The 22,452-nt window shown below is 45.0% G+C and overlaps 1 protein-coding gene across 1 annotated transcript in view; it reads left to right on the forward strand.

The window, feature by feature from the left end:
- Positions 1–22,452, forward strand: part of LOC148147374 (uncharacterized) — an 89,753-nt gene that overhangs the window by 63,402 nt on the left and 3,899 nt on the right. The window contains 10 exon segments of the mRNA XM_087995598.1: positions 225–267; positions 362–480; positions 8,333–8,449; positions 8,542–8,572; positions 10,897–11,041; positions 11,970–12,108; positions 16,896–17,039; positions 21,601–21,717; positions 21,823–21,865; positions 21,954–22,060. Coding sequence (XP_087851724.1) covers positions 225–267; positions 362–480; positions 8,333–8,449; positions 8,542–8,572; positions 10,897–11,041; positions 11,970–12,108; positions 16,896–17,039; positions 21,601–21,717; positions 21,823–21,865; positions 21,954–22,060 — 1,005 coding nt within the window.

Genomic DNA, 22,452 nt, shown 5'->3' on the forward strand with positions numbered 1-22,452 from the left:
GCTTTGTGTAATGTTGCTTTGGTGGGAACACTGAGGTCGTACCCAGGATCTGGAAAATTTAACCCAACAATTTCCCAGTTGGCAGCACATTTCCTCCTCCTTCCCTGCCTTACCCTGTTAGACAGGCGAGAGAGAAATGTCTCAATGTGTTTGTATCGACACAGCTGCTTCAACTGTGTTATTGTTGGTGAAGCTAATGTTCTGGTTTATCATTTCCATTTTAGTCCGATTCTCCACCATGCAGCGCCCGGGACTCTGGTGGGAATGGTAAGAGAAGATTGTTTTAAAATGCTGACATCACTCAATACTGGAATGTGTAAATGGGGGAATGATTCTCATGATTAATAATTCTCCAACACAGGCCCCTTCAATCAATATGGGTGTAACACCCTCATGAACGGACCGGGGAACAGAGTGGATACGATCACTTGCAGATGTGACCGTCTGGGTTTCTTCTTTGTACTAACACTGGAATCGAAGGTATGAATCATGCTCATCTCCACACTGTAAATAAACTCCAATATAAGGTTCAATTGGCCTGGAAAGTGAGACTGTTGTCACATTCTTACTGCAGTACAATACAGCTCTGCCCAAGTCTTGAACATGCCCCTGCAAAATATTCTGTAGCTCTCCCACCCCAGTCTCTGTTTATTTTTAAACTGTTTAAAAACCAGCAATGTAACAATATTTCAGCCTCTCAGTTGAGATGAACCTCCTGCTTGAAATCCCGTTCTGACTTTGATATCAAGCCCATACATGGATTTTCAATGGGCCTCCCAACTCTGCTGCAGTGTCTGAGCTCCCGCTAGTGCAGACAAACCAGGGAAATCAGTCATTTGTTTTCATTCTCTCCCAGGATGCAGGTGTTGCTGGATGGGCCAACAATAGTTCCCTGTCCCTCATTGCTCTGGAGAAGCTGGTTGTGTGCTGCCTACTTGAACCTCCATAATGCTTATCCCCACAATGCTGACAGGAGGGGAGTTCTGGGAGTTTTACTCAGTGGCTGTGAACTAATGGTGATTTATTACCAGATCAGATGGTGTGTGGCTTGAAGGGTAACTTGCAGATGGTCCTGTTTTCATTAATCTTCTGGCGCCATCCTTCAAGATGCTGGATGCAGCAGGTTTGAAAGGTGCTTTTCAAGGAGTTTTGGTGAGTTAATCTAATGAATGGTACTTACTGCTCCCACTGTGAGCCTGAGCTGCACGTAGGGAGTGTTGAAGGTGGTGGATGTGATGCCAACCAAGTGGTTTCCTTTATCCTGTGACTGCCAAGCTTCTAGAATGTTGTTCCTCATTCAGAATTCTCCCGAGATTAACATACGGGCAAATGTTTTATTGACATTAATTTTAAGATGGCTAGAATATAACAACAGAAATGTGTTGCTGAGTCTGAGTTTTGGGCCCCATATCGAAGGAAGGGTGTTGGAGGAGGTCTAGAGGAGGCTTAAAAGAATGATCCCGAGGATAAAGGGTTTGTCACATGAGGAACAAATGGGAACTCTGGGAACATACTCAATGGCATGTAGTCGGATGGGGGGTATCTGAGTGAAACTTGATACTAAGGGGCATGGATTGAGTGGATGTGGAGAAAATGTTTCCACCAATAGGAGATTAGGAACTGGGGGGACAGCCTCAGGGTGAGGGGGGCGACCATTTAGATGAGGAGGAATTTCTGCTGCCAGAGGGTGCTGAAGCTGTGGATCTCATTGCCCAAGTGTCTTTAAGATAGAGATGTACAGGTTCTTGATCAGTAAGGGAGTAAGGGTTATGGGGAGCAGGCAGGAGAATGTGGTTGAGGAACAGGCCAGCCATGATTGAATGCTAGAGCTGATTCAATGGGCTGAATGGCCGCATTCTACCCCTGTCTTGTGGCCTCAGCAGGACATTTCTGCTCTCGTAATCTTGCCCTCTCTAAGTGAATGCTAACATTGCATTTGCTTTCCTCACTGCCAGATTTGATACGTAATCTCCACTTGTGAGTAAATAGAAGTATGATCTATGCAATCTATCAAGGCCGATTCCATTTTAAGATCTGAACTGTCCAGTCCCGTCATCAGCTGGAACCATAGCAAGGACAAGTGGAGAGTATCCCATCAGAATGCTGAGGTGTGCCTTGTAGACAGGCTTACGAGTGCAGAGGTGAGTCACTCACAGCAGAATACCGAGCCGCTGACCTGCTCTCACAGCCACAGGACTGATATAGCTGATCAGTCCCGTTTCTGGTCAGGGGTAAGCCCATGATGTTATAAGGGGGGAAGTCAACAATAGTAATGGCATTGAATGTCATGAGGAGATGGTTCAATTCTCTCTTGTTGGAGATGATTATTGTCTGGCAGTTAGTGTGAATGTTATCTGCCACTTAATTTCCTTCAAACATTTGTTTTCTCTCTTATCTCCCAATTCATTCTCAACTTTATTGATTTTTTTCAACCCCTCTGGTCAGTGCAGTTATCTTTGTTTCAGAGTTATCTGTAAATCCCAGACACAAGTTTGACCAGTTTACATGGCAATTTCATTCATTTCAAACCTTTTCCTCCAGAGGTTACTAATTGTTCCTAACTCTGTTCCTTAAAAATCTCTTTACCTGTTGTAAAGTCTGGCTATTGTCTTTCACACTGAATTTCTCATCATTCGTGTTTCCCAGTTTGCATCAGCATTTCGAACTTTAATTGTTCTTTTCATGTCAAAGCATCAGTCATCCATCCGTCCTGGTTTTTAATTCTGCACTCAGCCAACTATTCTGAGCCATCAGCAATTCCTTCTCCTATTCACGGTATTTGTCACACCATCTCAGAGGTTTTTGACATTTGACGTTTTAAAGTGAAGACCAGTCTTTGTTGAATTTGCTTCCACGTGTTTATCATTGAGACATTGTAAGTTCTCGCTCAAGTACTTTAGTTCCAGTGACCGATGCTGAAGAACTCACACCAGTTTGTATTTTCTTCAGCAAATTCACCATTTCAGCACAAAATTGGTTCACCACTTGATCAGCTTTCCCTTTAACTGTCATTATCAGCAATAGGCTGCTTGGGTTTGGCCTCAGTAATTGTGGAGAGTTTGGATAAGACCAACATGATCAGGAGCTGCAACAAGACACTCAGTGATATATGCTGGCTCAGTCATTATCCTGTATCATATCTACCCCTTCAAAAACTGGGAATAATTTCCACAATTTAACTTTCTTTCCCAATCACTTTGCAATTTAACCTTGTACAAGGGAATAGCTTCATAACACTTTTTACTTGTCAAACCGTCTGGAACACAAACTGTCTCATCAGCCACCATCAATGACTGAAGTGTCCCAGTGTCTCTCAAAAGATGAATTTGTTCCTTTGTTTTGTTGGAGAGGAAAGGGAATACTTCTCACTGAGAGATAAAACCTCTGTAACCTCCTGTAATCTGGCTAAGTTCAATGGAGTTCAAGGAAATATTTCCTCATCTACCCTGAGGTACATTCTCTGTTCTAGAAGGTTCTGGGAGAACATGCTGCTCTTCTATTGCCCCTGGTTTATGGGTCCATTCCCAGCAATCAGTGCAATGTTGTTCCTGTGTTACATCTTGTTTCAAAGGAAACACAGGCTTTTGGGCTTCACTCTCACTCTCAGCATCTCTCAGTTTGACTTGAGGAGAGTGTCCTTTTGGGTGGAAATGTCTGCTCCCTTGAGTGGCTTGGTAAACGGTAAGAAAATTGGGAAAATACAGAGAGAATGAAAAAATCAAGTCCTCAATGTTGGGAATAACATTTCCAGTTTTCCCAACAGTTCACACAGCAAATTCTGAATCTTGCACATGAACGGTCACCATTTTATTTCCATGAAGTTGCACCTCATTATCAGCCCCACTCCCATCACTGTATGCACCTTCCAGTTCTCCTCCCTGTCCCTGAGAAACTAGATGACACCAATTCAAACTAAATGACATGGATGTCACAGCGGTTACCTGGCAACTGCAGCTTATTGCCTCCTTCTCCATGCCTTTGGACAACTCCATCTTTCCATCATTTCACCACATGCTCCATGGACACTGTCCTCTTCCACCCTTGATCCATGCAAGTGGGCATCACCAAACACCCAGCCTCAGCACATCATCACGGCTGCTTTTAGACAAATCACACACCGCGTCACCCCCTTCAGACTTCACCTTCGAGCTCAGGGATGCTAATGAGCTGCTTGCTTCTGCCAGTTACCTTGCAGACAGGGACACATATGAATCTCATACATCTACAAATGATGTATGTGCTGGCTCAGTCAAGCAGCCTGAACAGTGGGATTCTCCCCCAGAGCTGGTTTCTCCCAGGGACAGGGTGCTATAGCGTGCACCCATCTTGCTCTGATCATTTCCTATCACCAGCCGGTAAACATCGGCAACCGAAAAGGTTCCCACTTCATCAACTCCATCAAAAACTGATGACACCTTTACAAAAGCCTCAGACTGAGGCAGAACAGAGACACGACACTGTCCATGTTTCCACCAGGGCCATAATGGAACTGATCATAGACCTGTTGCCGTTGGTAATACTGTCCAATGAAGAAAGATTGAAAAAAAATTGGTCTTTATTCTCTAGAGTTTCAAAGAATAAGAAATGATTTCACTGAAAAATGCAAAATAGTTAAAGGGATAGACTGGGTTGATGCGGGTGAAGCGTTACCCCGAGTGGGGGGGGTCTAGAACCAGGAACAATTGAAAAATAAGGTGGATGCCACTTCGGTGTGAATGAGGAGGGTTGTGAACCTTTGGAATTCTCAGTCTTCCAAAGAATTCTCTGCAGAAGGCTGTGGAGAATCCAGATTTGAGTATGTTTAAGGGAGAGATTGATACATTTCTGGTGGTCACTAATACGGGGATAGGATGAGTAAAGGACTTTTGAAATGTTCAATCAGCTATGGTCATACTGAAGGGCAGGGCAGTTTCAGCGGGCTGAATGGCCATCTTTGGCTTCTGCATTCCTGTGAGGCTTTGCTGCCTGGACTGCTCCTGTGGGGACTTAGAGTCTAACCAGAAAGGGTGTTTTACTTCATTGAGGAAGGTTCTGAGAAGGAAAATGAGGATCAGGACATTGACATGGAGAGGTGCCCAAGGAAGCATGATAGAGCTATGCTTCATCAAGCACGAGGAAATAACTGAATCCTGCTTCCAGGATGAATGTGCTGGGTTTTCAACTTCCTTTCATTCTGTAACTCTCGGTGAGGTGTATGGCAAGACACCCCTGGTCAGTATGTGTGGAGCAGACAATTTCTGTACTCCTTGAACTTGTCTGTTAATGAAGAAATGGTTTGTTCTTCATATGATTGTCTGCTTGCTCTCTTCAGGTGTTTCCACCTTCCAGTATCTGCACTTTGCAGGTTTTCCTGCTATTTTGGAGAAAGCAGCAGTCAGTGAGATAGGACAGTCCCATCTCATGAGGTTATGGAGTTTTAGACCTTCAACAACAGCATGAGATCTGAGTGTTGTGTGATGCAGTCCCTCACGATTTGCAGCAGGTTGGGAGCAATTCGGAGGTACCTCCATTACAGCCTTCCATCATTGGTTAGATTTCAATGTGTCAAACTGCTAAATTGCCCTGAAAGACTTGGGCATCCTGTTGGACAGCACCTAACCAGAGAGAAGCAGTGTTTTGTGCAGATTCTCTCAGCAGATCACTGTGCTATGAGGGAGAGGGAAGATGTGAACTCCCCATTGTGTACCTCCCAGCTTTTAATGACAATGCGCTCCCTCCAAAAGCTGAGAGATTGAATAAAACGTTGCCTGCAGAGATATGTGATATCATCACTGAATCTACCCTCTCACTGTCAAGGTTTGTGTAAATGTGGGTGATTTGTGCAGGCCAGGCCCTGTCAGAATCCCTGAACATTGTTTTTATCCTGAGTGTTGTTAACATTAACCTGCCTTAGCTGTAGTCATCGAGGTCACAGTTCAGGATCCATAATTCTGATGCTATCTGCAGTCGAGGAGTTGGGTGCTTCTGAGAGAATGAGTAAGGCTTGGCCATTACAGCTTCTTTCTCCCTTGGGATATCTGAAAAGGCTGCTCACCTCTCACTAGCTCCAACAGCTGCACAGACAATGAAGCTGACATTTTGAGAATGCAAAGGAGCATATTTTTAGAGAAATGCACTGATGTGTCCTCCCTGTCACCCACACGCCCTCAGGGCGGTTTTTAATTTCCTTTCTGTCTCAGTCCGATGTCTCAGTGCAGTCCAGCCTTCTGCTGCTGGGATAGGGGCAATGTTCTCTGTAGGTGGTCTTGTTGGCCTAGAAGACTTGGTTGGTCACCCCCAGGGATATTTGATTCTAGAGGGCCCAGGTTGGCTGAGATTGTCCTGCCGGGTTACAGGATCATCCTCTTGGCTTGGACTTCAGTAGGTATTAGCATCAGAGGCAGGGAGGAGGTGAAGGGGCCAGACACCACTAGATTGTCCTGAGAAGCTGCGGGAGGTCTCCTGTGGGCCTCCTTCTCCTGTGGATGTCTGCTGGCACCATCCTGTCTCCCTGAGAGGAAGAAGGATCTGGAATGAGGTTGAGGTCCCTCATCCCCCTTTGGCTTTGCCATTGATGCTGAGAGCCGATAGCTACACTGATGGAGTTCAGGCCTGTGTGTATAAGCAGCAGACACTTGGTGTGCAGGACCTGGGTTTCCAGAGCAGTCACCAGCCTGTCCATGGTGCCAGAGCTAGCGTTGGTGCACTCATCCATCCTTGGATTCACTTTCCTGACTGCTGCAGACAAGCTTGTATACTGTTGCTGGGTGTTTCTCTGCATGTTGCTGATGTCCTTTAATTGCTGAGAACAGCGGGTCATATTCTGCCTGGTGTTGTGCTGGTGCCTGGTCTCCAGTTCTCTCCTGACCAGTGACCTGGGACATTTCTTCCTCGGCCAACTGTGGGACAGCACAATGATGTGCTCACCAGACTGTGCTCCTGTCTCTCATCTAGAAAGTGTACCCACTGAGATGAAAGTCTGAGCTGGTACAGGGTGCAGTGAAAGCCTTGCTGGTACATCCTCTGAGCACGCAGTCACATCCTCTTCAGAGGTGGGGTTAGAACTGAGGCACCCCAGTGTGTGTCTCTTCTTTGTGGTGGTTTGCTGGGTCTCACAAGAGCCTGCATAAGAGAAGAAAGGGAACTAATTGTTTGAAAGGACTAAAGATTGGTGCGTGTTGAGAACGTGTTTGCGCTGGCAATAACGAGAAAGCAGCACAGCACGGCCCAATCAAACTGGAGGGGAAGTGGTGGGAAAGTGGAAATGTCACTGGATGAATAATGCTGAACCCCAGGCTGGTCTTCGGGGACATGGTTTTCAATCACACCATGGCTGTTTGTCAGGTTTGCCAGGGAGATTGGAGGAGCTGAATGTTATTTAATGAAGAAAGCCTGGAGAAAACTACAAAAGAGGGTTTTGGTAGTTCTCTTCCAGGAATCTCAAACTGTTGGTGTGTAAGGAATGTCTTTTCTCCGAGGCACTGGTCGTATGAAACTATTTACTACAGAGGCCTGGAGAGGCTGGGCCATAAAGTGTATCAAAGACTGAGTTAGACAGATTTTTATTCAGTGAAAGAGTTAAGAATTATTGGAGAAAGGTCGGGAAGTGGAAGTGAGGATGTTCCCATCACCCTTGAACTTATTGAATCACAGAGCAGATACGATGGGCCAAATGGCCTCCTTCTGCTCCAATGTATTATGATCTTATTAAATTGTGGAACAGGCCCAAAGGCCTGATGGCCTGCTCCTGCTCCATGTCTATCTGTTTATATGTGTCCCTGCCTGCTAGGCCTCAATGTTTAGCAGGTACATCTGGAACCTCCACCAGACTGGGAAGGCTGAATAGGGCCCCAGTGAGAGGTGTATTAAAGCTTCAATTTTAAATGTTTGGATTTCCTTCAGCAGTCCAATACTTGATCTCAGCCTGAGCCCCTGGTTAGCCCCAATTCTACTCCTGTTAATGTGGGATTCCCCTCTAATCAGGGATAGATACAGCAGTTACACAATAGCATCCACTGAAGGGCTTAGACTTGGGAATTCTCACATTTGGAGTCTGCGGACTGACACTTTGTGATAATAATGATTGTGTTTTCGTCACCACTGAAGTATTTAAACATTTAAATGATACTTGGGTACTGATCAAGTACAGGGACATTCTGGAATGTTCCCTGATCTCCTTTCACTTGCTCAAAACCAATTACACTTCTCATTTTTCTGAGTTCTGATGACAGGTAGAGACATGACAATGTTTAACATTTCCATGTCGGAGATGAATCAATCTGTGAAATACTTATGATGTGGAACTTTAAAGTAGGATAATCTGTTACAATATTTTTACCATATTTCTTTACAGGACATTTTTGCCTTTTTTCCAAGTGGTGACCCATTTAAAATTACAACACAGAGTAACCTTTCCAATCATGTCAGTGTCACTACCCCAGTGACAGGCAGACCCTGTGAAACACCCCCGGTAAGACAGAATTACCCTTCAGTATCTCAATTCCATTATTTATAAACATCGATTTGATAGAAAAATATCTCACGTATGAATTTCCACTTTAGGAATCATCCACCAGCCTGTCCTCTTCAGCAGGTAAATGAACTTTATAATAAAACCTACTATTCAGTTTTGGGAATTGTGCTACAGTGATGGTTGTATTACTGCAGAACTTGCTGGATGGAAGCACAGTGGGAGAAAGACCACTGTAACAGCAGATTGTGGAAATATCTTGTTTGAATTTTCTTATAAAACACAGCCCCCCTTTATCTCTCCACCCTGGAGGCTCTCTGCTTCTATTCCCGATGAAGATATTTTGCCTGAAATGTCACTTTTCCTGTTCCCTGGATGCTGCCTGACCTGCTGTTCTTTTCCAGCACCACTCTAATCTAAACCACAGTTCCAATGATTTCAGCTTTATGGTGTATCCATTGTTTTACTGCAAATGTAGAGCAACCTGCTGTTAGTTTCAAAAGTCTTCAGAATAGCATTAAATATGAGATAATGATGGCAATGGTATTTTATATTCAGGATACTTCCCCTCAGGAGTCCACCAATCTCAGTAACTTGGTGTACTCTTCCTCCTAACCTGTCTCTCCCAGCGCACACCAGATCCTGTGGATTTTCACTCATGCACTGCTCTGCATCAACCATCATTCCCCTCAGCTTTCACAGCAACCTTCAGCCAGAAGTGCTGAGTGGATGATCCATCTTGGCCTCCTCCAGTGGCCCCAGCGTTACAGATACCAATCTTCAGCCAATTCAGTTCACTCCACATTATATCATGGAATGGCTGGAAATGCTGAATTCCGCAAAGGCTCTGGGCCCTGACAATATTCTGGCAATAGTACTGAAGACTTGTGTTCCAGAACTTGCTACATCCCGAGCTAAGCTGTTCCAGTCCAGTTACAAAACTGGGATCTACACAATAATGTGGAAAATTGCCCAGGCATGTGCTGCACGTAAAAGGCAGGACAAATCCAATTCCCGCCCATCAGTCTACTCTCGATCATCAGGAAAGTGATGGAAGGTGTCCATCAACAGTGCTACCCAGCAGCACCTGCTCAGTAATAACCTGCTCAGTGACGCCCAGTTTAGGTTCCACCAGGCCACTCAGCTCCTGACCTCATTACAGCATTGGCTCAAAAATGGACAAAAGATCTGAATTCCAACGTTGAGTTGAGAGTGACAGTCCTTGACATCAAGGCTGCATTCAACCAAGTGTGGCATCAAGGAGTCCCAGCAAAACTGGAATTAGTGGGCATCAGGGGGCAAAATCTTTGGTATTTAGAATCATCCCTTAACACATAGGAAGATGCTCGTGGTTGTTGGAGGTCAGTCATCTTAGCTCCAGGACATCTCTGCACACATTCCTCAGAGCAGTGTCCTAGGCCCAAACATCTTCAGTTGCTTCATCAATGATCTTCCCTCCATCACCAAGTAAGAAGTGGGGGTGTTTGCCAATGATTGCTCAATGTTCAGCACCATTCATGACTCCTCAGACACTGAAGCAGCCCAAGTTCAAATGCAACAAGACCTGGACAATATCCAGGCTTGGACTGACAAGTTGCAAGTCACGCAAATGCGAGGATGTGACCATCACCAAGAAGACACAATCTAACCCCCACCCCTTGACATTCACTCCTTGATGGTCCCATCACTGAATCCTCTGCAAAGCCTGTCCACCACCTGCAAGGCACAAATCAGGAGTGTGATCGAATATTCCCCACTTACCTGGATGAGTGCGGCCCCAAAGATGCTCAACAAGCTTGACACCATCCAGGAGAAAGCAGCCCGCTTACTCCGCACTAAATCTAGGAGCATCCACTCCCTCCATCACTGATGCTCAGTAGCAGCAGTGTGAACTATCTACAAGATGCACTGCAGAAATTCACCAAAGATCCTCAGTCAGCACCTTCCAAACCCACAACCAATCCCATCTAGAAGGACAAGGGCAGCACAGACATGGGAACACCACCACTTGCATATTTCCCACCAAGCCACTCACCATCGTGACTTGGAAATATATTGCCATTCCTTCACCATCGCTGGGTCAAAATCCTGGAATTCCCTCCCTAATGGCATTGGGGGTCAACCCACAGCAGGTGGACTGGTTCAAGAAGACAGCTCACCCATTCTCAAGGGCAGCTAGGGACGGGCAATAAATGCCGGCCAGCCAGCGACGCCCACATCCCACAAATGAATAAATAAATAAAGAGCCCTTTCTGACATTACCCATGGGCTTATGACTAAACACCCTCTCCTCCTTTCAAAGAAACATCTGAACAAAGGTTTCCAATTCCCCAATTCTAGTTGCGAGTTTTGGGGAGTTTCTTGTTATTTCCTGTATTACTCCTGATAAAGTTCAAACCATTTTACTTGCTTATATTTTGTCTCCTTCATATTCTGTCATCGTGCAGGTTACAATCCCACTCCCCAGAATTTGGATCCCAACCAAATGTGCCGTGACATGATGCAGCAACTGCTTTCCAGGGAGAAAAACATGAACAACTCTGATTCAGTGAACAAATTCCTAGCGCAATGTGATGGTGTCATTCCTGACAGGTAGGTATCAGTGCTCATAAAATGTGATGTTCATCTGCGAACAGAATCTGTGGGATTGATTGGTCACACTGTGGTTAGCACTGCTGCCTCCCAGCACCAGTTATCTCAGTTCAATTCCAGCCTTGGCTGACTGTCTGGTTGGTGCAGACTCAATGGGCCATGTGGCACTGCAGGAGTTCTGTGATTTTCAACTTGTTGCTAATCAGCTTCTATTATAGACACCGTCTAATTTTCACCTCCAATTAATGTACAATTCCAGTTTAAGCCCGGTGATTAAATTAAACATCTACGAGCAATCGTTCATGTGAATGTTGGGTGGGGGTCAGGTGCTTACCCTTTGTCACGTGTTGGGTATTTCTCTCCTTTCCCTATGTTCCTGGTTGAGACCCTGGTTCAGGATAATTTCCACCCATCAAGGTCAGGTTCCATGTTGGCAGTGGTTAGCAGGTCTGTTAACATTGCTGATGGCATGGGGGCATTTGCAATGTCACAAGAAGATGGAAGAATTTCTTTACATGTTCACCTTTTTAAAGCTCCCTTTTTGTCTGTTTAACGCTCCCTGATTGATCGCACTAACCCGTGATTAAAATGGTTAGTGCCTGACACACATGCCCAGTCCCTGGGAATGCTGGCTGCCAGACTCTGAGCACCGCCAGGGCTCACAGTATGAGAAATATATCTTGCTTCATTTCATCATTTACTTAATAATCCACAGTATGTTTTCCTGGATTTATTAAAGTACTTTACAGCATTTCCCCTGGAAAATCCTACATGTGTCATCAACAAGGTCCCTCTGGTTATGAGCTTGTGGGGGTGACCCCTTTACTTTTTATTGTGGAGCCACGTACACGTTGCTCACTGCACAGATGTTGCCAGACTGAATATTTCCAGCACTTTCTGCTTTTATTAAATTGCGTTTCTGTTGTAGTACAACACTGGAGAGAATACTCGCAGAGATAGAAATTGAAGGAGGAAATCAATCCTTCTCAACGCCAAATTACTTTGCTCACATTCAAAGAATAGAAGCTGAAAAGTTCCAAGGACTTCACTTTCCTCCATCAGATTTGGTGAGTGTTGTGTTTAGCTGGGCATTGTAAGCAATGACTATCATGTGTTGGAAACTAACACCATTTTTAGAGAAAATGTTGGGAGAGGGCTTGAGAATCTCTCAGTGTAGTTATTTTAAACTGAAGTTAACCCTTCCTGTGAATTCACATTGATACTGTATTCTAGACTTATTTAATTCCATTCAATGTTTGTGAACTACCTCAGGGTCATACTTAATCCGATCCTGAGCCTCTCCAAAGGTGCTCTTGAGTTTGGCATCAGGAGATACATCACAATTGTTCATAAATTTTATTATTCACTTCAAGTTTGGAATTGAAAAACATTGTAAATTTATGCATAAACCAATAAAGATGGGGATTACCACAAATGATCAGAAATCTAATAATTGCAGAATGGGCATAAAGTTTACAAACAAATATCAATACGTATAAACATGTGATACACATTTTGGTTTGAAAGATAAAGACATCATCTCTTACTTGAAAAACAAGAATTTAATTTGAATCCAGTAACAAAAGGATCTCAGCAGCAGTACACAGATAATTAGGGTGGCATGGTGGTTTGATGGATAGTACTGCTACCTCACAGCGCCATGGGCTTGGATTCGATCCCACCTTTGGGTGGCTGTCAGTGTGGAGTTTGCAGATTCTCCCCGTGTCTATGTGGGTTTCCCCCAGGTGCTCAGGTTTCCTCCCACAGTCCAAAGATGTGCAGGTTGTGAGGATTGACCGAGATAGTGTCCTGGGGTGTACAGGCCATGTGGGTTAGCCATGGGAAATGTCGGTGTGTGGGTCTGGGTGAGATGCTCATTGGACGGTCGGTGGTAACTAGATGGGCCAAATGGCCTGCTCCCACAATGTAGGGATTCTATAAAAATGCAGGTTATTAAGTTCAGAATAAAAGAATCATCGTGCTGAGTTCACATCGAGATGAATAGACTGAAAAGGAAGGAAATTATGTTAAACTTATCTCAAATCTTGGTTAGATCACTCTTGGAGTCCTGTTTACTCCGAGAGAATGTGGAACTCACGACCAGGGGGAGGAATTGTGGTGAACTGCGGGGATGGATTGAAGGGGAGGTGAAGTACTGTACGTCCATGTGGGAGAAGGGAATACAGCAAAGCTTTCCAAAGTGGGTTCGCAAATGCTCTGACAGAATGATGCAGCTTTACATTCTTCCATTTCCTCAATCTGTGGGTGTGGCCTTAATGAGGCGTGGCTCCTGCAGCACTGACGTTGGCCAACCTTACACACTCTTTGAAAACCATGAGATTTCCTCAAACCTCTCTGACCTATACCTCTTGTTCTTACAGTCCCACATGCCTCCATTCTTCAACGTTTCCCCCTTCTTTTAAAAGTCTTTGCCCTTCCCCTGCTCTATTGGTCTTCCCCAGCTCCACTGGCCCTGACATCTCCCATTCTCACTGAATGGCCACAACAACTTTTCAGCCTTGTACAGGTGCCCTGGGTGGGAAAGGTTCAGAACCCTGGAACACAGGGTAAGTCTATTAGAGTTAGATATGGAAATCCCCGAATCCCCTTTCGGGAATAAAATCTGCTGTGTTTACCTGGTCTGCACTACATGTGACTCTTGTACAGGGCCGTGGTGAGGCCATACCGAGAATATTGTTGCAGTTTTGGTCTCCTTTTCTGAGGAAGGATACACTTGCCCTCGAGGGAGTGCTGTGAAGGTTTACCAGGCTGATTGCAGGGATGGTGGGACTGACACATGAGGAGAGATTGTCGAGGTTAGGATGGTTTTTGCTGGAGTTCAGATGAGTGAGTGGGGAATCTCATAGAGACTTATAAAATTCTAACAGGACTAGACAGGGTAGATGCAGGAGGATGTTCCTGATGGTGGGTGTGTCCAGAACAGGGATCACAGTCTGACGATTCAGGGTCGACCATTTAGGATGGAGATGAGGAGACATTTCTTCAGCCAGACAGTGGTGAGCCTGTGGAATTCACTACCACAGGAAGTGGTTGATGACAAAATGTTGAATGTACTCAAGAGGTGGTGAGATATAGTACTTGGGGTGAAGGGGGTCCAAGGTAATGGGGAGAAAGCAGGATTAGGCTATTGAGTTGGACAATCAGCCATGATCGTGATGAAGGGCAGAGCAGACTCAAAGGGCAGAATGGCCTCCTCCTGCTTCTATCTTCTTTGTTAGCTGCCCTCTGAAACAGCCTGGCAATCCTCGAAGACACAAACCCATCTGTCCATGACAGTATTGATGAGGGTGACCACTCAGAGTCCCAAGTACCAATTCATACCTCACACTGAAAGTACCTTCTTTGGTGACAAGGTGAAAGACAGCAGTGATTGAATAATAAGAGAGACGATGGTACAAGGCAAAAGAAGATGAGAATGGAACAAACAAAGAAACAAAAGATGAGTCTCGACCAGGAGTACAGATGGGAAATGGCAGAATCCTCACCAACAGCTGCTGTGTGAAAAGACAGGGAGAGTCCTTTTGCCTGGCCCCATCACAGATCTTCCCATTCTCCTGCCCGTGTTGCTTAAAACCTGTTGTATCTCTGACTTTGTTTAGAATTCTGACAAAAGGTTTCCAACCTAAAATGTAACTCCACTTCTCTCTCCACAGATGCTGACTGACCTGTTGTGTATTTCCAGCATTTCCTCTTATTACTTTTGATTTCCAGCATCCAGATTTGTTTGCTTTGTACTGTATCCCAGGTAGATCTCCATCCGAACCTAATGGATTGCTGCAGTTATTGTTTCAACTCTCAGCAGGACACTGGCAGACAACTAACCGCTTACTTTAATATGGTCACTCCGATCAGTGAATAACCCAGAGAGGAAGTGACTGTATTTACAGGGGAAGGGAAGCTGATTCTCAAGGAAGAGGCCAGTTACCTCCCAGAATTCCATAAGGCCATAAGAAATGGGAGCAGGAGGAGGCTGTTTGGCCCCTCGAGGCTCCTCTGCCATCCAATAGGATACCAGCTGAGCCAACATTCCCCATGGCCACTTTCCACATAATCCCTGACGCCCCCACTGATCCAAGAATCTAACTATCTCAGCCTTCAATATACACAAGGATTCTGTCCCCCAGCTCTCTGTGGCAAGGAGTTCCAAAGATTCTTAACCCTCTGAGAGAAGAAATTTCTCCTCATCTCTGTCTTAAATTGGCTCCCCTTTATTCTGAGACTATGCATGCTGGTCCTAGACTCTCCCATGAGGTGAAATACTCTCTCAGTATTTACACTGTCAAGCCCCTAAAGTGTATTCTAGTGACCCTTCTCTGAACTGCCTCAGATTACATCGGAATGTAATCTTTCCTTAAATAAGGGGACCAAAATACTACAGGTGTGGTCTCACTAGCACCTTGTTCAGTTGCAGTAAGACTTCCCTACTCTTATATTCCAACTCCATTGAAATCAGGGCCAACATTGTATTAGACTTCCTGATTACCTGCTGCACCTGTGAGTGGGCTTGTTGTGTTTTGTGCACAAGTTTCCCCAAGCCCCCTTGTGTTGCAGCTTTCTGCAGGGTTTCTCCATTTAAATGATACTGTTTTGGTTTCCCTTCCAAAATGAACAGCTTTGCATTTTCTCACATTATGCTCCATTTACCAACTTTGTGTCCACTCACTGAACCGATCAGTATTTCTGTATAAACTGTTGATCTCCCTCTGACAAGCTGCCTTTCCACCTATTTTCCTTCAGCATATTGTTCCTGATATTTCAGAGTACAGACTGTGATAAAGGCTCCCAATATGCTATTATCAGGGATCTTGGACTCTCAAGGTAAATGGATTTTCAGTTCTGTGAAAACTTTTCTGTGAAGCATTGGATCAAAACTACCTTTCCATGAAATGATGTGCTTAAGCTGAACACCCAAGCATGTCACCTGATGGAAAGACTGTTGGACAATGTTTCTTTGTTTCTTTGTCCCCCCCATTGGATGTGGGTGTCACTGACCAGGTCAGCATTTATTGCCCATCCCGAGTTGCCCATGAAAAGGTGGTGGTGAGATGCCTTCTTGAACTGCTGCAGTCCATGTGTTGTAGGTAGACCCACAATGGTATTGGGAGGGAGCTCCAGGATTTTGACCCAGTGATAATGAGGTGATGGTGAAATACTTCCAAGTTAGAAAGGTGAGCCACTTGGAGTGTTTGCCAATTTAAGATTCATGACAGACTGAGAGACAGTTGGAGAGAGGGTAGGGAGAGGTTTGAAAGAAAAGAATACATACCAGTAAAAGAGCAGTTTAATTTTGACAGTCCCCAGACCATCAGAGCGAACAAGATGTCATAAGCTATTTCAGCAGTAAAGGTAGACAGAACAGAAAAAAACTCTTAGCATTTCTTAGTCTGTCAGTGTCTGGGTATCTCAGAAAAGGCAGTAATGGGGAGAAAAGATCACAGGTGAATGTGTAAATGTCACCCTGGTGAGCTTGTCAGTTGAGTAAGCAATTGACCGGAGCGACAGTTCACAGGGGGTTAAGTGTGTGTGAGAGATACTGTCGGGGAAATGGGTTCATGGGTCTTTTTGCTGTTTATGATTGAATACTTCCAAAACGTCTCACTTATATCATGCTGTTGGTTATTCCAGTTTGTATGCTAAACTTCTGCTCTTAGTTAAAAGAATATGAGAAACCTCTTATGGATATGTTCAGTGACTGATCACCATGGCACCCAAACTGGAAAAATAAACTTTACAGTCAATCAAGTCAGGTTTCCCTCTGGAATCTAACTGGTTCAGTATTATCACCAGCTGGGCTCATGATAAACAATTGATTTACCTTGTTTCATTCAAACAGATCCAGCAGCAAAATGTCTCAAGCTTAGCCCGAAAGGTTGAAATTGAATTGCCTCCAACTCTTCTGGACCAGGTTAAGGAGCAGCCAAATGTTCTGATCTCGAGAGTCATTTTTGTTATCTATGGAAATACAAACCTTTTCCAGGTAACGTAGTCAGAATCAACATTGAAGTATAATGCAAGTTAATTCATTTGGAAAATAACAATAGGATAATATTATATCAAGTAATCGCTACATTTATGAAGTTAACAACGTGAAATGTAGTGCTGTGCCTCGGAGTGGGATGCAAGAAAGGACAGCAGGTTTATGCTCTCACACGCTGCTTCATACTCTCATGGTCAACATCTTCCAACAAGAGAGAGAGAAATGTCCCAGTGATTGTATTGTACCGTGTCGTGTGATGGGGCTGCTATACCGAGTAGCTGGAGTTTTGTGGAAGCAGCAGGAACTGGGTGAGGGTCTGGCCTCACTGGGTTCTGCATGAGCACAAGGTGCAGTATCTGGATGTTTGATCTGAGTCCCACGAGGAGGTTGAACAGTTCATCCACTTCACCAACACCTTCCACCCCGACCTCAAATTCACCTGGACAGTCTCAGATTCCTCCCTTCCCTTCCTCGACCTTTCTATCTCTATCTCAGGCGACCGAATCAACACGGACATCTACTACAAACTGACCGACTCCCACAGCTACCTGGACTACACCTCCTCCCATCCTGCCCCCTGTAAAAACACCATCCCATTCTCCCAATTCCTTCGACTCCACCGCATCTGCTCCCAGGAGGACCAGTTCCAAAAACGCACAACCCAGATGGCCTCCTTCTTCAAGGACCGCAATTTCCCCCCCGACGTGGTCGACGATGCCCTCCACCGCATCTCTTCCACTTCCCGATCCTCCGCCCTTGAGCCCCGTCCCTCCAACCGCCACCAGGACAGAACCCCACTGGTCCTCACCTACCACCCCACCAATCTCCATGTACAGCGCATCATCCGCCGTCATTTCCGCTACCTCCAAACGGACCCCACCACCAAGGATATATTTCCCTCCCCTCCCCTATCAGCATTCCGTAAAGACCACTCCCTCCGTGACTCCCTCGTCAGATCCACACCCCCCACCAACCCAACCTCCACTCCCGGCACTTTCCCCTGCAACCGCAGGAGGTGCAAGACTTGCGCCCACACCTCCCCCCTCACCTCCCTCCAAGGCCCCAAAGGAAACTTCCATATCCGCCACAGATTCACCGGCACCTCCACACATCATCTATTGCATCCTCTGCACCCGATGTGGCCTCCTCTATATTGGGGAGACAGGCCGGCTACATGCGGAGCGTTTCAGAGAACACCTCTGGGACATCCGGACCAACCAACCCAACCACCCTGTAGCTCAACATTTCAATTCCCCCTCCCACTCCACCAAGGATATGCAGCTCTTTGGACTCCTCCATCGTCAGACCACAACAAAACGACGGTTGGAGGAAGAACGCCTCATCTTCCGGCTAGGAACCCTCCAACCACAAGGGATGAACTCGGATTTCACCAGTTTCCTCATTTCCCCTCCCCCCACCCTGTCTCAGTCAAATCCATCGAATTCAGCACCGCCTTCCTAACCTGCAATCTTTTTCCCGACCTCTCCACCCCCACCCCAGTCTGACCTGTCACCCTCACCTTGACCTCTTTCCACCTATCACATTTCCGACGCCCCTACCCCAAGTCCCTCCTCCCTACCTTTTATCTTAGCCTGCTGGACAAATTTTCCTCATTCCTGAAGAAGGGCTTATGCCCGAAACGTCGATTCTCCTGTTCCCTGGATGCTACCTGACCTGCTGCGCTTTTCCAGCAACACATTTCCAGCTCTGATCTCCAGCATCTGCAGACCTCACTTTCTCCTCCTGAGTCCCAGTCCCCAGGGACTGCTGGGTGATATGGCTGTGGTGCATTGAGCAGCGTGTGGTGAGAGTGGTGTGGTTTGGGGGAAATGTCCTTTTGAAGATACATTCACTGACCTCGACCACCTGTATAAGCTCACTGACATACTTGTGGCACTGCTTCAGACACAAGACCCACACTTGAAAACGGGAGAGAACACAGCTTCAGCACTCACTCTGTCACTCAAAGGAAAAGCAAACAAATTACATCAATCATTTAGACTGTGACTTAACTGTATTTTGCCTCTTGTATGGGGGGCTTGTGTTCCTGTACGAACATCGCATTTGACCCTTCAATTAAAAAACTCGTTAAGTAGTTTTTAGTTCTGGGCTGTATTGAAGTTATAGCAGGAGAACACTGGATTTGAGAGCATAAACTGCTCAGAAGGACAGTGAAGTCAACCCTAGCTATGCATCTCATTAATTTTGTACATTTCGACTAAGTCTCCCCTCAGCTTCTGCATTCCGAGTAGTTTTACTCACCTCTCCTTATAGCTCATACCCTCTCATCCAGGCAGCATCCTTGTAAACTCTTCTTTCTGAAGCCTCCAATCCTTCCTTTGGACTGAGGACCAGAAATGAACACAAAATCCTACATGTGGCCTAATCAATGTCTTACATAGCTGCATCATGACCTCCTGACTCTTGAACACAATTCTCCAAGCAATTTTCTTAAATAAAGGCACAACATTAGTCCTCTGGCAACTCACCTGTGGTGACAGATGAGTCAAATATTTCTGAATGGGCTCCACAATTTTTTCCGTCATTTCCCACAGCATTCTGGGATACACTTGATCAGGTCCTGGAGATTTATTTAACGTTATGTTTTCTCAGACCTTCAACACTTCCTCTTCTGCAATGTGAACTGTTTTCAACACATCAATGTTAATTTAACCAGAGTTCCCTAGCCACCATCATTTTTTTCCACATTAAAAAATTGACACGTAGTATTTATTTTGTATCTCTCCCATCTCCTAACACAGAGAGAACCTCATTGATCTGTAAGGGACCCGATTCTCCCTTGAGCTCCTCTTTTACTGTTCATGTTTTTAGAGACTCCTGAACCTTATCTACCAAGGCTCTCATATCCCCTCTCTGACCTCCTGATCTCCCTCTTCAGAATGCTCCTACCCTCTTTATACTCTTCATAAGAATCATTTGATCCCAGTTGTCTACATCTCACGTGTAATGCTTTTGTATTCTTGACGAGAACCCCAATCCCTTCATCCATCCATTGTTCTCTCAAAGGGTCATGAATCTATGGGATTCTCTATTCCAGAATGCAGTGGACATGGGAGACTGAATACATTTGAGGAGGAGAGAAACAGATGTTTAATTAATACTGGGTTAGAGGGTTATGGGGAGAGGGCAGGATAGTGGAGTTGAGGCAGAGATTAAATCAGCAATGATCAGTTGAACGGCAAAATAGGCTTGAGGGGCTGAGTTACCTACTCCTGCTCCTAGTTAATAGGTTTACTGTTTATTACTGGTGTTTTGTCTGCTTCCTCTTGTGTGAAAATGGACACAAAGTACTCAGTATATTGATCCATCATTAGCTTGGTGTTTCTTCCAGAATACCAGTCTCCAGCAAATAAAAAAAAACAAAGGAACCAACAGGAACAATAGTTTCAGTTTTTGTTTATTTCATCTTTTGCATCACTTTGACTTTTCAAACATTAGTTGTCCTTATATGCTCCATTTTCATTCGGTAATTTTCTACTCTGGCCAGTTCATACTCCCCAATTCTCCCAATCTCTCATATCCCGGGAAGTACTCTGTAATTGTAAAAGAATTGGGCAGTGTGGGTTGGAACAGCTTTCACGAGCTGGGAAAATAGCTGACATTGGGAGACCTGGAGTAAATACTGAAATGGAAGTGAAGGTGCTACAAACATCGGAAAATCCATGGATTGCAAAACCATTTCCAGTTTTAACTTGATGTCAGATAAACTGGAACATCAGCAGTCACAGACAAAGTGTTCCTTTCCAGTACAGAGATCAGGAGATTACTTCCATCCACACCACATGAACTTTTCTATTTCCAATATTCAGCGCCCAGGATGAACAGCCTCTCATTACAGGAAGAGATTCTGACTTCAAATGTCGGATCATAAACAATGTGTTCAAAGTTGGAAAGAACAAAAGGGGATTCAGTTTTAATCAGCCTTTTGGAATGTTTTTAGATGACTTACAGTGTGGAAACAGGCCCTTCGGCCCAACAGGTCCACACCGACCCGCTGAAGCACACCCACCCAGACCCATTCCCCTATATTTACCACTGCACCGAACACTATGGGCAATTTAGCATGGCCAATTCACCTGGTCTGCACGTTTTTGGACTGTGGGAGGAAACCGGAGCACCCGGAGGAAACCCACGCAGACACAGGGAGAATGTGCAAACTCCACACAGTCAGTCGCCTGAGGTGGGAATTGAACCCGGGTCTCAGACGCTGTGAGGCAGCAGTGCTAACCACTGTGCTACCATGCTGCCCATATGTTGGTGAGGACATTCTGACAAATGAATCCAAACATGTTTCTGCAAAACTAAGCTGCCTCTGTCTTGTTTGGGTGGGCAGTTTCATGCTGGCTGCACACTCATACCGTTCAGAAATGCTTCTTATTTCGCCTCACTTACTGAAATACCAATAAGGCCAAGTCTCTGCAAAAAGATTTGTACATACGAATTTATTCAAATGTAATCCTGTTTAAAATACACAGTTCCATCTGTAAAAAGTATCCACAGTCCTTACGTATACATTACTCTTGCTGTCCTTTGTCTCCAGAGTGACAATAACAGCACTGTGTTAAACAATCTAGTAAGTGGAATCGAAGTGGTCAATGTCACCATTGAAAACCTCACCGACCCAGTGACCATTGTCTTCCAGAACACAACCTTGCCGGTAAGGGAAAACACAAACACTCATTCATTCATCGCTGTGCAACTGAACAAATAAATTATTTAAGTGAATGAGAGCCCTTTATGATGTAAATCAATTCCATTTTAGACGAACTCAAGTGGAAAATGTGCCTTTTGGGATTTCAGAAAAGGTGAGTTAACATTTGATGAAACAAACTTTGTTAGCTCTAGAATTGAGGAGTAATGGCTCACCTCTGATTTTCTAACTTTTCATTGTAGGGAGCACAAGTCATGGCATCTGGAGTGAGTCTGGCTGTACGACAGAAAGTCAGCTTCACTACATCACCTGCAAGTGCACCCACTTGACCTCTTTCGCTGTGTTACTGGTACGAATGATCCAATCAAATACTGTGTTTTATTCTGGATGGATTGCAGTAGGAACAATAAATCTCCAGCATGCTGTGATCAATCTGTCCTCTCATTGTGGTTTGAATACAATTTCATTGTGGAATGAAAGGGAAGCAGAGAGACATAGATCATTGAAAGCACAGATGGGGACCATTCTGTCCATCACGTCTGTGCATACTGAGAGGGATCTATCCAAATCAATCCCACTTTCCAGTAGCAGCTCTGTAAATTACAACAATTTACATGCATATCCAATTTTCATTTTTGAACATAATTCGGGTTTGACTCCATTACACTTTTCGGTTGCGAGTTCCAGATTCCTATCTTCTCCTCAACTGCCCTCTATTCATCCACAAATTAATCTAAATTT

Source organism: Chiloscyllium plagiosum, unplaced genomic scaffold (genome assembly GCF_037043375.1).
Source record: "Chiloscyllium plagiosum isolate Xiang-an unplaced genomic scaffold, Cpla_swu_hap1 HiC_scaffold_17, whole genome shotgun sequence".
NCBI lineage: Eukaryota > Metazoa > Chordata > Chondrichthyes > Orectolobiformes > Hemiscylliidae > Chiloscyllium > Chiloscyllium plagiosum.